The 16,198-nt window shown below is 37.0% G+C and overlaps 2 protein-coding genes across 4 annotated transcripts in view; one reads left to right on the top strand and one right to left on the bottom strand.

Moving 5' to 3' along the window:
• Positions 1-331: 331 nt before the first annotated feature.
• On the bottom strand, positions 332-4,879 carry LOC137950503 (deoxyhypusine hydroxylase-B). 2 transcript variants are annotated; one of them, XM_068797001.1, is made up of 7 exons: positions 4,650-4,879; positions 2,647-2,804; positions 2,308-2,543; positions 2,086-2,224; positions 986-1,112; positions 661-779; positions 332-582 (listed from the first exon to the last, which is right to left on the bottom strand). In XM_068797001.1, exons 1-7 carry the CDS (start codon positions 4,792-4,794, stop codon positions 550-552), a joined length of 957 nt encoding a protein of 318 aa, XP_068653102.1. In that variant the 5' UTR covers positions 4,795-4,879; the 3' UTR covers positions 332-549. The 2 variants fall into 2 exon arrangements, with proteins under 2 accessions (XP_068653102.1, XP_068653103.1); XM_068797002.1 differs by having other exon boundaries at positions 2,647-2,780; positions 4,650-4,878.
• Positions 4,880-9,746: 4,867 nt separating this feature from the next.
• The window catches only part of LOC137950349 (rRNA biogenesis protein RRP5), a 34,895-nt gene continuing 28,443 nt past the window's right edge, over positions 9,747-16,198 (top strand). For both annotated transcript variants that reach the window (XM_068796757.1, XM_068796756.1), the window contains exons 1-5: positions 9,747-10,011; positions 10,090-10,292; positions 11,193-11,333; positions 11,439-11,615; positions 11,804-11,903. In XM_068796757.1, coding sequence (XP_068652858.1) covers positions 9,819-10,011; positions 10,090-10,292; positions 11,193-11,333; positions 11,439-11,615; positions 11,804-11,903 — 814 coding nt within the window. In that variant the 5' untranslated portion in view covers positions 9,747-9,818. The remainder of the gene's footprint in view (positions 10,012-10,089; positions 10,293-11,192; positions 11,334-11,438; positions 11,616-11,803; positions 11,904-16,198) is intronic.

The raw sequence follows: 16,198 nt of genomic DNA, 5'->3' as shown, positions 1-16,198 counted from the left end.
TATATCTATTCAATAAGATATTGATTTGTTATACATTGATTTATTTAACAATATATAAGTTATATATTAAGCATATTAATTTAATTAAAGAATAGTTTTGATGTAAGTTTAATAACGATTAAATAAAAATATAGACATTAACTAATAATTGATAGATACTTAACTTCAAGATTTGATTAAACTATTAGGGCCTTGTACCCTTTGTATAAAATGCTTAATACTTGTTTTTTGGTAGAATTCGGTTTTCAACGAATGTAGGGCTCCCTTGAGTTCTTAAAACAGATGACTCCCAACAAAATAGGGCAAATTCTTACCACGGGTACAACCTCGATAAGTGGCAGAATCAATAATCTTGTTTCTGTTTTAAACACTGCTGGCACCGAAAAACCAATAAATGACTATTGATCGTTCCTCTGGGACAGTAATGTGATTTTGGTGTATAACATAGTTATTGGAGGTTCGGTAAAGCAGATGCAAATCATGGTGATACTTGATGTTGGAGCTGATAGATTAGACGGTTTTGGTGCTGAGAATGGAAGACAGTAAGGACTAGTGAACTTGGGGTGTATCCATGAAGAAATACTGCAACCAGAACAAAATAGAAATTAGTGTCACCCATAAGGATGAGAGGAAGAGCATAGGTAACTCAATTCTAATTACCTCAAAAGACTTGCCAGATCTTTCATATTCAAGCATGCTGAGGGCAACCTCACAACTCTGAGAGACAATCGGCTCAGGATCCTTTGCAAATTCCTCGAGAAGGGCCACACTTTCATTATCTACAAAAGGGTAGTGTCAGCGGAAACAAATACAGGAGAATGAGGTACCACTCTAAAAGGTCAATGAAAACAGTACTCCAAATAAGAATGATGTTCAGGGCAACTTCATATGACAGCAGAAATCAGTCACATCTGTATAGAAACTATTTTTTGTAACCTGTCAACAGTAATATCCACAGACAAATTCATGAGATTTTGTTGTTTACCTGCAATAGAGCCAAGTGCCTCTGCAGCTTCATGTCTTACCATTGGATGTTCATACATATTTCTGAGTACATCAGAAAGGGCAACAGACGCAGCTTTGTCTTGCAACTGACCCAAGACATAAGCAACCTAGAACACAAAAAATATACATATCAAGATTAACACAGTTTATCATTTTCTCTTTTCCTTTCACACGGTTTCAACTCAAGTTGAAATATAGTACACCTCAAGCAAACAAATAATAAGTGAAACTAATAGTTAAAAGAAAACAGAAAGGCATGCAAATCATTGGGGAAAAACCACTGGTATATAAAAGAGAGGCTCCCAGGGGAAGTGCATCACTCACATCTTTCTAGAACATATTTCAAATTATGGATATGACATTTGGAGATCAAATGAAGTATGATCGCATTCAGACCATTAACCAACATTTAACCGGGTTTTGTATTGATCAAGGTAAGATAATAAACAGCTTCACCATCCATGCTCAGTGGCAAGCACATGGAATGTAACAGAGCCATCTGGTCAATAGCGTCATCTTACTAGTGCTTAAAGAAAAATTGTTTTAGTTAAACAATTAGAACTATAAACACGAGGAATCTTAAGGGCATTTAAGGGAATTTAAGTGACTAGAGGGGAGAAAACAAATATCACATCTAGGATAAGAATGTACAAGTGCAATCTCAGTGGATTTGTAGGATCAACAGCTACATGGGGAATTTCTAGCACAAGGGCTTGGGTTCAAGTCTCACCAAGAGGTATGGGGTTCAACATTCAAAAACAGAAATGTTGTTATCAAGTGGTACATTTAGAACTAGTCAGTTGTGAAACTATACATAATTACAGCTAGTCTTCTATGACAACTATAAAAGGAAACAAATTTTCTCTATAGAAAAGAGAAAACAGTCATCAGATGGTACAATTGAGCTATTATTTTCATATTTAAACGACACATCAAAACACTGAGGATCTTATCACTTTAGTGCATAAATTCAAATAATTAAAATCTTGTATACAAATTTTTACTACTCTTTTAAGGACTAATCAGGTCTGGCACATACAATGAATCAAATAAAGAAAAATACAGAGAGATTCAACAAACCTCGTGACGCAAAAGAGCACTTCTTGCACCTAGAGCTGCAACGATAGCATCAACAGCTCCATTTCCTCCATGGTTTCGAAGAGCAAAAAGAGCTGCATATCGCTCGTACATGGCATTCTTCTCATTCAGAAGAACTTCCCTTAATGAAACAAACTAGTGTTAGTAATCATTGTTGAATTTCATTCGTTGCATCAAATGTGATTCTTTTCCACAAGGCAATACCTTAAATGATCTACTGAAGATGAAAGGGAAGCTGGTTTGGCTGGATCAATTGACATAAAGGGTGAGCCTACTTCTACAGCACTCTTGCTCTCATCTCCAATGCCTTTCTGTTCTTCTATGCGCCTAATAGCCAATTGACATGTTTCCTGGACCTCAGGCGCAGGATCAGATTCCAAGCTTTTCTTCAGTACGGGAACATTACTTTCGAAACCTATAGCTCCAAGAGCTTCAGCAGCCTGACCAAAACATCAAAGATTCTTGAGAAAATAAATATGTATAAAAATTGGCAAATAGAATGATTAAAAATTTTAAATTTGTTAAAAAAATATGAAAGGCAACCTCATGGCGAACAATGGGGTGAAGAGATAAATCAAAAAGAATGTTTTCTAGGGCAGGAGCTGCTTCTGTATCTTGCATTTGACCCAAAGCAAATGCCGCTTCATGTGCCAACAGATTTGAAGAATCCCTTGTTGCTGCATAGAAATAAATGAAAAAAACTACTCCCCATTACAGCCAATAAAAGAAGCATACAATCTGAGGGAAAAAATAAAAATATTTTATGAACTCCAAGGATGATTCGTGTAATTTAACAATTTACACAAGCCAAAATATAGGGCAGCATCACGTCTATCAGCAGTGCTTGTTTCAATTTTTATAATCGATGATCTAGGACATGGGTCTAGTCTTTGGCTTGGCCATGAACGAAAGGCTCAATCTATAATATGAAAAAAGGTGTAAAACAAAAGAAGAAAGAAGAGAGACAAGGAGCTGAGCACAATTCCCTCTTTCTTTTATTTCACTTCAATGACTTGAAGTCTAATTACATAACTACCCCTTGAGACATAACCCTCCATAACTCACTAAATATACATAAAAATAACATGAAATCTGGACTATAGACTTCTCATACTCATCTAATCATGCTGACACTAATACAGACTTATACAGAGAATATAAAATGATAAATACCCCTACTTAATATTTAATATTCCCCCTCAAGCTGGAGCACATATATCTAGAAGGCCCAGATTGAAAAAAAAATATCTCAAACTCACATTTACCGAAAGCTTTGGTACAGATATCTCCAAGTTGGTTACCAAACCAAACACAAGGAGTAATAACTTTCCTCCTTATTACAGCACATCAGATGAAGTAGCAGTCAACCTCGATATGTTTCATTCACTCATGAAACACTAGATTCCTTACAATGAAAATTGTTAGTTATCACAATAATTGGTCAGGGATTTCGCAAAATGAAGGTTCAACTCCTAAAGAACAGACTTAGCCCACATTAATTCACTTAAAATGTGTGTCATAGCTCTATACCTAGCATTTGCACTTGAACGAGGTACCAAATTTTGCTTTTTACTCTTCCAGTTGACTAAGTAGGGGTTTACCAGAAGAAAAGAGATTCTCATGAGAGTAAGGAAGAGAACAAGATATCTCCCCTCACACCCAGCCTTATTTATAGTCTCATTTGGTTACAATCTTTATAAATAAATGTAATATGAAGGATGTGTACATGAAATAGAAATAATGCTGGAATAAACAATTAAACTAAGTAAAAAAGACTCCTACCTTTCTCACAGACTCCTCTCACTTCATTAGCCTTAAGCCTCTAAACCTCATATAGCTAACCGATCATACGATAAAGTTTGACAAACAAAACACAGCTCATAACCTATGAAAGAAAACATAGTTTTACAAATAAAAAAGAAGAGTAAACTTGGACCTTTAGCTCAATGGTCACAATGGAAGGGGGAGAGGGGAGGTGGGGGTGAGTTGGCATGTATAATCAACATTCATTAACAAAAGGTGTCAAATTAAGAGCATCATATAAACTATCATTAAAAAGCTTCAGAATAAACAGTTCTAAGCATTTAAACAATGCCTTTACACAATATCATATTTCTAGGCGACGTTGAATTGCAAGGAACAATGAACTCCTATTCAGCAGAAATTTCATTAGAAATTTGCAATGAAAGAGTATATCTTTTTTCCAGTACCAAAAGAAACACAGGCCATGTCCTAAAGTGATGCTACGGAAGGGTTTACAAAAGAATAAAATAAACAAAGAAACAACCAAGTTCATGCATTTATTCCCACAATATCAACCAAAGGCTCGAACCTCGTTCATCTGATATGAATATCAAAAGAATTTTGCTCACTAAATTTCACGTAAAAAAATCTAAAAATAAATCCTAGTTATTAATGGTTCATATTACAGAAAATTACTCACGTAAGATGTCAAACTTTAGTTATGGTATAACGTTCGCCGACCAAGAGTGTGCAACCGAACAATCCCTGACATAAATATAAAGGAATTCACAAACATAACTCACCGCAAATAAGTGCATTGCGTGGACCTGCACCCTTGAGATTCCGAAGCGAGAAAAGAGCCCTGAAACGTTCTGCTATGGGTTGGCTTTGGTCGAGTAATCGCTCGCAGAGAAATACCTCCTTTTCTGGAGAAGACTCGAACGTCATCGCTTTGCACAGAACAAGACGAAGCCCTGTCCTGAGAACAATAAACCCTAGGAGGGGGTAGTGCACTTGGGGGATGTAAAGTGCACTTTGAAATTATTTGGTTCAACCGGACAAATAATAAAAGTGGAACCAACAGTTACAACAAAACAAAAAATATGAACATCATCGAAAAAAAAAAAAAAAAAAAAACAATTCCAGCGAGAAGTTTGATCCCTTTCAAACCATGGACCGTGTTTACTTAGATTATCTTGTTGATATAGGCAATAAAGTAAGCACTTCGCCTTCCATACTCAATGACTAATTGACTATCACGTGGAATCTAATATAGCCTTTTCATCACTTGTGCTTACAGGTACAACGGTTTTAGTTTAACAAGGTAAACTTTAAAGCAATTAAGAGGGATAACCAAAATGATCACATCTAAGGATAGGCACGAACAAGCACAATTATCATTTTGTTTTAATATTTATTTTTATTTTTTAAAGGCAAGCATACCATGAAATTAAAGGAAATATGAGAAGTACCCAAAAGAAGTGAAGGAAAACGTATAAGAAAATAAAATGGTGCAAGTTACATGAATGAGTATAAAAAAGTGACTTGTGGGCATTAGCCACTATGTAATCATGTTTACCAAGTTAACAACCTATGCTTAGAGTTTGAATGGTTATAATTGTCAAATAAAAATAATTTTCATAAACGAGGCAAGCAAAAGAGAGGTATGCCTCTTATCTCTTGTGACATAACAAAGGAACTTGTGTCTTAAACCCTGTTGAGCACCAAGAAAAATACACAAGATACAAAAAAAATGGAAAACTAAAGTCACATCTTCATGGAATACAATCAAATAGGGAGGTATGTTACTACTTTCTTTGGTAGACAATGAACTGCCATATTGGCAAATCTTGGGCCATGAAGCCATCCATGGTCACAAAATCAACTCAAGCATAATGTGGAACTAACATGTGGTGGGGAGGAGGTCTTATTGGTGCTCCTGCTGATTGGTAATTGCAATATCTCTGTCAACAAAGAGTGGTGCATTGAATTTTTTGGTCCCAAACCTAAAACCACAAAAGATAGCGGAGACTTTAGCAATGGTAGAGTTAACGTTTCCAAGATGCGCACCAATTGAAATTAGAGCTTAGCTATCATGATAAAGGAAATACCTCCAAATCTAGTTGGATCAAGGTTAACAAATAAATATTCATCAAAGTTGAGCTTAATATAGCCAATAGAGGGAAGGAACCGGGGCATGGCAATAACATGCCTAGCAACAGGTAAGGATGCAATTCAACCCAGTTACTTGTAATGTAAACACTTTCAATGTTGTTCAACTCCTTTTTGGTGACAAATGAGATGATGAGATAAATAGTTTTCTCAATAACCTTTTCACTAGTGAATACTTTATTTCTTGGTCATCCTATTGGTGGTGATTACAAAACCTCCTTAAAAAAGGAGGGGGGCATTAAATTTGTTGGTCCTGAACCTAAGATCATTAAAGAGAGTGGAGGTTTTAGCAGAAGTAGAGTTAATTCCAAGATGCCCAACAAATGAAATTAGAGCTTAGCTATCACAATAACATCAAATATCTCCAAATTTAGTTGGATAAAGGTCACAAATAAATAAGCATCAAAGTTAAACTTGATATGGCAAGGGGGGGGGGGGTGGGGGGAGAAGGAACCGGGGTTTGGCAATAAGAGGCCTGACAACAGTTAGGGTGCAATTCAACCCAATTATTTATTATGTAAACACTTTCAAAGTTGTTGAACTCCTTCTGGTCACAAGGGAGAAGGTGAGATGAATAATTTGCTTAAGAACTTCCTCATGAGTGGAGACCTTGTTAGAGAATATCCTAACGTCCATTTATGGGTGCTCCTATTGATAATAATTGCAAAATATCCTCCAAGAAAAAGGGGTACATTGAATTTGTTGGTCCCAAATCTAAGACAATGAAAGAGAATGGAGGTTTTAACAACAGTGGAGTTAACATCTTAGATGCCCAACAAATGAAATTAGGGGTTAGTTGTCATAATAAAGAAAAATACTTCTAAATCCGATTGGATCAAGTTTACCAAGGAAATAAGCATCAAAGTTGAGTTTGAAATAGCCAAAAGGGAGAAGGAACTAGGGTTTGGTAATAAGTTGCCTAACAACAGTTATGGATGCAATTCAACCTGATTATCTATAATGTAAGCACTTTCAAACTTTAAATCAAATTGCTCGCTTACTTTAAAATCAATTTCCTTTGTTTGCAATATTACTTAGGTGCAAGTATATTTAATTGGGTTGTCAAAGTATATACGAACACATGCCCACTTAGTTTGAAATCAAATCGCTTTGTTTGCAATATTGCTTGTGTGCATATACTTTGAAATCGACATTTTTACTGCATTGCTCGTGAGTATTTCCCCATATTTGAAAAACCAATCAAGTTTTATACAACCTCTGGTTTTTAAATTTTGTCAATCAACAACTTATTGAGGTGGCATTTAAATATAATATATAACTGGGATTATTATATTTGATGCTTGTATTGTGATATTTGCCTTATTGAAACGTCTTTTATATTAATTTGAGTGTAAGCAAGTAAACCTTGTAAGATTTGATCAAGCTTAGCTACGCAAGAGTGTCCTCATCTCAAGTTGTTTGAGATAAACATGAGTAGTTAAGAAGTAAAGGTTGTTAAGCCTTTTTAGCTGTTGTTGATCATAAGTCCCTGTGTGGGTTGATGATTGTTGAAAAATCTTTGTGTGGGTGTAGGCCAGTGTGCCTAGTGAGCTACTACAATATCTTTTTGTGGGTATAAACAATATTACCGAGATAATTACTAGAAAACCTTTTTGTTATTGTGAATCTATGTGAAAGTGTATATATTATAATTTCGTACTTATTATCAATCGAGTAACTTAAGTTTTTGTGTGGGTGAAACATATAATTGTTTGTAGAGATGATTATTGCAAGTGTCTTTTGATAACCCAAGTCAGTACAGTTAATTAACTCTTATATGTAAACATCTTGAGAGTGGATTAGCAATATCCAAAGAGTATGAGACCCGCTATAAATCCCTTGGTATTATTGTGTGTTTGACTATTTGTGTTGAAACCTCGATTGTAAAACTAATTATACATTATAATCAATTAAAGTATTAACACATATTACAATAAAGTAAGAGAAATCCAATTAGTAGTAGAGTTAATGAAGTGGTCTCCTCCCTTCCTAATCTTTTGCCTCATCCTCTTCTTCCTCCTCCTTTAACTTTGTTTCTCATGGGACATAGTAAATTAATTAAAAAAAAAGGCTCAATGGAAAAGTTTTATTTTGTGCATCATTCATAACCTTGTATAACATAAAAGTTTTCTAACATCATAGATACAATATATGGAAATCAAAACCAAGTCTTATCCTGTTCAAACCATAAACCAATTTTAATTAGATTTTGTTGTTCATATAGGCAAAATAGTAAGCAACATCACCATTTTTTCTCGATGGCGAGCACATGGAATGTAATAGCGCCATCAAAACAACAACATCATTTTAGTAATTGTACTCATCATGGTTGTAGTTTTACATTGGCTTTGCCAAAACCTTGATAAACAACTCATGTGTGCTTTATTGTTTGTTTTTGTTAATTTAAATGGTTATACGTTGTCTCGCATTTTACATTAGCCAATGTGCATTTAAAGTTGATATTAATTTTTACCACCAAATTCACTCCATTGCAACTCACATTGGATAAAAATCCAACTTCATACTTCTAGAGTAATACTTTGTTGCTAATGACGTTTAATGTTGTTAATTTTTATGCACACCTTGTGATTTTGCCAAGATTAGTAGAGACCAGAATTTTAAGACATTTCATAATTTCCCTCCAATATCCTGAACAATAAGGATGACTTTTTAAGCCCATTTAATTTGCAACTCTTGCTTTGGGTGGGCATTTTTGGCTCATTATCTATGTATTATCTGTTCCGGAAGAGAGAGCCTCCCCACCCTCTACACAATTTTTTGTCAATATGACAAACAAACATTCTCTCGAGATAGAGTTGATGAACCCATCTCTATCTCAAACCCCTTAGGATTTTCCTATTGACTTCACAAAGTTTATCAAATTATCTAATTACTCGTTCAACCAATTAATTTATTAATCAATATAATGCAAGAATCTTCAATGTGTACGGATTTATCATTTTATGTCATACTATTATTTACATGAAACAATCTTAAGCACAAGTTATTTCAGGTTTTCAACTACTTGTATACAAACATTGATCGCTAATAATTTTTATTTATTCACTATGCAATCATAAGAAAAATAATTATGTATACAGGGAATGAATAAAATTTTTAAATTTAAGGTTCTCAAATTTTAGTGGTATGTTTAATACTTTCTTATATTTATGATGTTTACATATTTAGTATGATTGTCTATATCATTGTTTAAATATTTGATTAATTATTTATTCGTTTATTTACCCTATTACCTAAGGAGACTATGAAGCATCTATGGACCCAATTATTTATTCATCTATTTAGTATGCTCTTTATTTTTTAAAAATCTACCTCATTAATCGTTTCTTACTTTGACCCTAGCCTTATATTATATAATCTTGGTTTGTTTTCATTCACTCAAGCACAATGATTCTAATTTTCTCAACAATGTAATTTGAATAGAATTTAGTGTCATTTTTGTAATATCATCCAGTTAAGTATTAAATTCATAAATTCGATTTTATTTTTTTCCTCTTTAAAGTTTAAAACTACATACTTGAGTGAGACCAAATTACTCGTTGCCCTGGCTCATGACAGGAAATCTATTTCACGTTTAAAATGTACAAGACTAGGGAAAGGCTAACAACCTGTAGTAAAAACGTACTTCGCCCAAGCCGGGGAAAACCTAAACCTCTCACGAGGAAACCTTAAACCCTTCAAAAGCCTCCGTCGGTGGGCTCTGAAAGAAAAAGAGTTTAGCCGCGGAGACAGTTCGAGCTCTACGTTACTGAGAGTTGTAGGAGCGGAGAATTCCTCTAATGGTAGCTCCTTCCAGTAAATCCCGGAAAGGCAAAACCATAGACGGACTGAAACCTAAGAAAACCGCGATGAAATCTAAAAAGAGGAAGCACACGGACGAACCAGAAAATGGGGAAAACAAACTGATAGCCGCTCGTAAGTCAGACCTCATGCCTTTGTGTATCGAAGACGATGTGCCGGATTTTCCACGAGGTAAAGGAAAGTGGGTTTACAGGTTAGTGGACAAGTCACCTTATTTTTAGATGTTTATGACTTTGCTTTCGATGGCAGGAGGTGGAAGCATTTTGACTCGGCAAGAGGAGGAGGAAGCTCGCGCAGAAGCAGAAGCAGAGTTCAACGCGGAAGACAGAGAGTTGAAGAAGAAGAGAAAGGCATCGAAGAAGTCGTGGACGGACGAAGACGATTTGGGTTCCCTATTTGGTGGCGGCTTCATAGGGAAGCTGCCTAGACTGGCCAATAAGATTACATTAAAGGTGGAAAAAGCGACGTAGTTAATTTATGATTATTGTTATTGTTTATTTTCTATTTGTTATTTAAAATTACTCTGACAGTCAACAGTTCGAACACCGTTTATCTGTCAGTCAACAGTTTACTGACTTCCATTGATACTTCAAGTGCTTGCAACATTCATTGAGACCAATTTTTTGAGGAAATTAGGGAAGTGAAAAACCAAGAAGCTTTATGAAGTAAATAGTAGCATTACTAATTCTTATTCCTCTTTGATACACTGTTGTTTGGGAAATTCCCGGTGAGCAATAACTTTACCATGTTGGTGTGGGTATTTTTAGGTTTGCTGTTTGGATGAATATTGCAAGCCAAGTTAGAGCAACATTAATTGTTTATATCATCAGTTGTGGGGTCCTCTATTCTCTACATCTCTATCTCTATTTATTAACCGAGATAATAGTGGATTCGACCTTAGGTGCAATGTCCACATAGGGAGGTTTCTTATGGTGAGGTCTAGGGTTTAAATTTCATATGAGGTATTGTGTGAACTGCGCTGGTGTTCAACAATCAGAAACAAATATATAGGGAACTATCTATGGAGGATGCTCAAACAGGGAAGCTAATCATACTGTAATACCCGATGGTCTGTTGCACCCTTAAATGTAGAATATTGAACATATTGTAGCATAATACTTTTTAAATTCCAAGAACAGCCTGGAAAGAAGAAATTGTTGGAGAGACAACTTCTAACAAAAAGTTTTTCTGTATAGGCTCTCTAATACTTTGTATCCTTTCAAAAATTAGGCAACAGAATGCCATGTAAAATTTGACTTCATATCATCTAGGGATATGTTTTAATTTTCTACACAATGTTCTATAATTAACTCTATATCCTCACTGTAGTTTTCTGTTTTCTGATTCGTTAGAATATATCTCCTGGTATGAAGCTATGGGGAATGGTCGTGGAAGTGAACTCAAAAGACCTTGTAATTAGTCTCCCAGGAGGGCTGCGAGGATTTGTTCGTGCAGAAGAAGCATCTGATCTTTTCTCAGAGAATGGTGTCAAGGTCATCTACTATTGCTTTGTGATATAATTAAAATAATTTTACCTTTTAACATTTAACTGGTGATTTTGTGCTAATAGTTCCTTTCTTTTGATTTCCCTCATTCAGGACGCTGAGAGTAATTTCTTGTGTAGCATTTTTCACGTTGGGCAGCTCGTGCCTAGCATAGTGTTACAAGTAGATGAGGACAATAAGCAAACTGGAGGAAGCAAAAGAATTCGGCTTTCACTTCGTCTTGCCTTGTTGCATAAAGCTCTCACTTTAGACTCTGTTCAAAATGGGATGGTATAGTATGCTGTGGTGTTTTTTTGCAAGAAATGACTACAAAATTGAATGCTTTTAATCAAAAGTCAGTGTAGGAAAATAAGATGATCAATATTGAAGCATGAGGGTTCATGTAGGCAATTGTTATGGTATACAAGTATTCAGTAATCATAAAAGTTTGCAATTTAGCAAAAATTACCTTTTTGTAGGTCCTCTCAGCGTATATTAAAAGTGTTGAAGATCATGGGTACATTCTTCTTTTCGGATCATCTTCTTTTTCTGGTTTTCTGCCAAACAATAGCAAAGAAGGTATATGCTACTTAACACAGGAACTATTCCTGTCAAGAGTGAGCTTCTTTACTTGTTTTCTTTTCGATATATGAATCACAGGATGTTACATTTTAAACTGTTTATCATTATATATCTACATCTTAGTTTTTATCTTATCCTTGTTCTTCATTTAGGTTGTGGAAAAATTCTCTTGCTGAAGTTACTCTTTGATATTCTTGCCTTCGCTTGAGACCAAGGAAATGGATGTGCTAGTTTGCGCTAAATCAATGAGCTACTAACCAATCTTGGTGTGCAAACATGGAGATCATCAATAAAATGATTTTTACTATGTGATATTTACGCTCTTAAGTCTATAAAAGTCATGACGAAGTCATTTAAAATTCTTTTGTACTCTTTCATTGTATGTCTGTTATGTTTCAATTTGGCCAAACAACTTTGGCTTCAGCTGTTACCATGAGCAACCTCGACAAAAAATCGGAGGATGGTGACGGAGTGAGGTATAGGAGACCTCTGACGGTGATGCAGTGGCATGCATATGTGGAGACGAGGCGATCAGAGAACGTTTTAGGGGGGTGAATTGTTGAGAAGAGAAGCAGGATGACAAGATGGAGAAAATCTCTTCTCCTTTCGGTACGATAGAACACATCTCTCCATTTGAGTGGGCCTCTCTCAAATTTAAGGGTGGTGAGAATCACTGTCAGATCGAAACCAAGATCTCTTTCATTAAAGGTTCAGATTTTTTCATCCCATAGCTACAAGAGACCTTTGACCCAACTACTACCTTAGAAGAAGAGAACTATGGACTAGTGTCTTTGTATTTTTATCTAGAAGCAAGACCTCTTTCATTGGGGCTTCGGTTTTAGTGTGCTAAAATTTCATCAAATAGCTACAAGAGACCTTTGACCCAACTACCTACCCCTTAAGCAGAGAATTGTGGAGTAATGACTTGATATTTTTAATCTTTATGTCCCAATATCAAATGGGAAAGGAATGCATGGTATTTGAATCTAGAGGTGAGAATATCCTAGCACAAATCTACTTCCTAGAGCTCACTGCCAATGGTTTTGTCTGGACCAATTTTCTCAGCACACACCCACCCACCCACCCCCCCCCCCCCCCCCCCGGTACTCACCTCTCTGCAGTCGACAATGCTCAATCCTGCACCCAATGTTTGGTTCTCTTATGGTTTGGCCCCTGTTATGGAGAACGTGTTGCTCTGCAATGGAGAAGACAAAGCTTTGACTATCTCCTTTCCTGAATCCCTCCTGAAAAATGGTAGGAAGAACTTGAGTCGGTGTCTGGTTCCAACTTTTGTTGTGATCTTTGATGGTCACTACCAAGTTGGAGATTGGTTCATGGGAAATTGGGAAATAAGTAACAGACCCAAATCTTCAAGGTTCGTGCATAGGAGCTTGCTGCTGGATTTGTTGAGGACCATGACAAAAACATTACCTGGAATAGTGGTCGTTTGGAAATTCGCAACCCTCTATTGATACTCAAAGAATGGTTTTGAACAAAACACATTGCTTGGTGTGGCCATTGGTTTCAGATAAGTGATTTTCTAGTGGAGCTTTGGTAGGGCGAAGTCTCGAAGGAAATTGCTGCAAAATTTGCTAGTTTGGAAAGCATTGATGTAGAAACCAGGTGCAAAGACATGTCCTAATTAAAGTTAGGAACTTTGTGCTAGATTGTTGGAACTAGTCTATAAGATCCTGTCTAGAAGTGAAGGTTCTCGGATCAAGCTGATCTTTGAAAGTTGGACTCTAGATGTACGACAACCAACTAATATTGGGAATAGAGCTTGCCCAATGAAGAAGAAGTCAACACCAGATTGCTAACCGGATCAACACCGATCGTGGCGATTATGGCCCATGAGTTGACTCAGGCTAAGTCAAGAGGAACTTAATTTGCCCTCACCTAGGCTCTTTGCTACAAAATTCAAGTTTGAATTTAGCTTGGACTGGAGAAGCTTTCAACACGAACCTTGACACACCTGTTCTTCCTAATGCAGTGATTGACATTCATGAGTGGTGCCCATCCTTGCCCCTCCATCCCCCAACTTTCCACACCTCACAATGTAGAAAATGATCAAACCTCTCTTGGACAAAGCCTAGTAGGGCTCATTGACCTTGATGGCAAATTCCCTCCCTAGACACACCACAACAAGCACTCTCTATGCAACTTTATGGGAACACAACTTTCGACTCCACCATCCAAAACAACATATCCCCTGCCAACACCTTCACCGCAAAACTGTCAACTAGACAAACTACTAGAAAACAACCCACATGCCTATGGTACAACAACTTGGTTGAATGGAAATCGATTGACCCTACCAGCCATGCAAGAGGAATTCTTGTCACATGGGAATGTAATGTTGTTGATGTGCTTGCAATTGAATTGAGGGAATTTTCCATCGGGCTCAAGATTCTGAACGGCAATTTGGGTGCATGTGGGTCCCACTAGGCACAAACTGAGAACCAAATTTTGGGACGAACTCTCTGACACTTCATTTAACTCTTGACTCTTCCTTGGCTCATAGCTAGAGATTTTAATGCAATATGATGCTGTAATGAGAAATCTTCTCCAACACTAGAATCACTGCCACGAGAGAAGCTCTTGCTAATTTATTGGAGGATGTGAATTGGAGGAAATTCTTGTTAGATATTAGACACTCTAATTCCAAACTAACGAAAGCAATAATAATAATCGCGGAAGAAGGAAAAAGCAAACACGAAAAAACACAACAAGATTTATATAGGTACGCCTCAAGGTGAGACTATGTCATTTCTTTCGTTGCTGCAGTAATCCACTATGAAGATGAAATAATTTACAAGGGACATCGCACACACTTATAGGTGTTGTTTTTCTCTAACTTCTCTCTGCCGCAACTGATGCTCCTCGAATCATCAATGATAAAACCCTAATAGCGGTGCCCCCTCAATTATAAAGAGAAAACTAGGGCAACCACTTTACAAGAGTGAAATTCCCAAATTGCCATGAAACAATAGTTAATATATCAGGAGAGGGCTACCCGCCCCCCTTCCAACCCCCACGGTGACCTTATCGTGAAGATCAATTCGCGTACTGACTCAACATAGGGCATTGATTAGGCTCCACAATTTAACAATTCCCACCTCCAGGGAAGCCTACACCTAGAGCTATGGTCAGAGAAGAGCCATTTTATCTAAGATTGATTGCTTCCTTGCCAACTTTGATTGATTGAGGCTCTTTGAAGATGCTATTGGCAGGGTACTCCCTAGGCCCAATTTGGGCCATTGGCTGGTCCTCTTCGATAAAAGTACGGTTGATGGGGTGCCCAACCTTTCCGTTTTGACTACAAATTTACTTCTCGAACATGGGTTTACATAGTCGTTGAGAACAGGTGGAGAGATATGTCTTTCAGGGGGTCGTGGAATGGATTTTTAGCGTAAAGTTGAGAGCTCTAAAGAGCCATTTGAGAACCTGGTTGAAACAACTCACCATAACTCTCCTCTCCTAAATTGCCAACCTGGATTTTGTTGAGGAAAGTAGTCGTCTCAATTCTTTTGAATTTGACTTAAGGTTTTATCTAAACAACAACCTCCAAATTTTCATTCAATGCTGATCGTATACATTGGAAGTAGAGAGCTCACTATAAATGGCTTTGTTGTGTTTTGGGTTCAGCTGAATTCCATCCCAAAATGACTAGCCTCGGAGGAGGCCTGTTGCTCAACCTTATGACCCATTAACTTTTCTTCTCAATTTTCAATGTGGAACTTTTTCCCATTCAATGCTCCTTCTCACGTCCAGGCTTTTCACATAACAGGTTTGAGACGTGGGCGCAAACTTCTACTTTGTGGAGCCCCACAACCTATATACTCCTACCTAATGGAGTCTACACCACACAAACTCCTACCTCATGGAGTCTACAACACACAGATAACCTAGGGAGCACAAACATGGCCTCTGCCTGCACACACAACTTGCTATGGTACCATGTTGGACTTTAGGCTGAGCCCAATTCCTTCCCAAAATGATTAGCCACTTAGAGGGCCTATTGCTCAACCTTATAGCCCATTAAAGTTTCTTCCCATTTTCTAATGTGGACTTTTGAAATACCAAGTTTTTCCACACCATTGCCTTTGGCGTGCAAGTGCTCCAACCAGGTTCCCTCCTTGACCATCAATAGGGAGCGAGCAGCGGTAGAGTGCAATCACTAATTCCCCACCAGTTTTTTGCTAGATATTTTCTCCGATGGCATGGACGTTAGGCTGGACTTTCCCCAACCTCAATTCTTAAAAACCTCGGAAGCGCTAGTGGCAATGATTGAG

Source organism: Aristolochia californica, unplaced genomic scaffold (assembly GCF_029961685.1).
Source record: "Aristolochia californica isolate CCGP_79_NKW_82.1479 unplaced genomic scaffold, dmAriCali1.0.hap1 SCAF_14, whole genome shotgun sequence".
NCBI lineage: Eukaryota > Viridiplantae > Streptophyta > Magnoliopsida > Piperales > Aristolochiaceae > Aristolochia > Aristolochia californica.
The sequence above is the reverse complement of the archived record's forward strand: the minus strand, read 5'-3'. Positions and strand labels throughout refer to the sequence as shown.

What these genes read in the sequence shown, in the direction of transcription:
- LOC137950503 (XM_068797001.1), bottom strand. Translation starts at nt 4,794, where the DNA reads ATGACGTTCGAGTCTTCTCCAGAAAAGGAGGTATTTCTCTGCGAGCGA. An exon ending in ACCCCATTGTTCGCCATGAG is followed by an intron (nt 2,544 to 2,646) that starts GTTGCCTTTCAT and finishes TGTTTTGGTCAG; the next exon opens with GCTGCTGAAGCTCTTGGAGC. An exon ending in GATCTGGCAAGTCTTTTGAG is followed by an intron (nt 583 to 660) that starts GTAATTAGAATT and finishes TTCTGGTTGCAG; the next exon opens with TATTTCTTCATGGATACACC.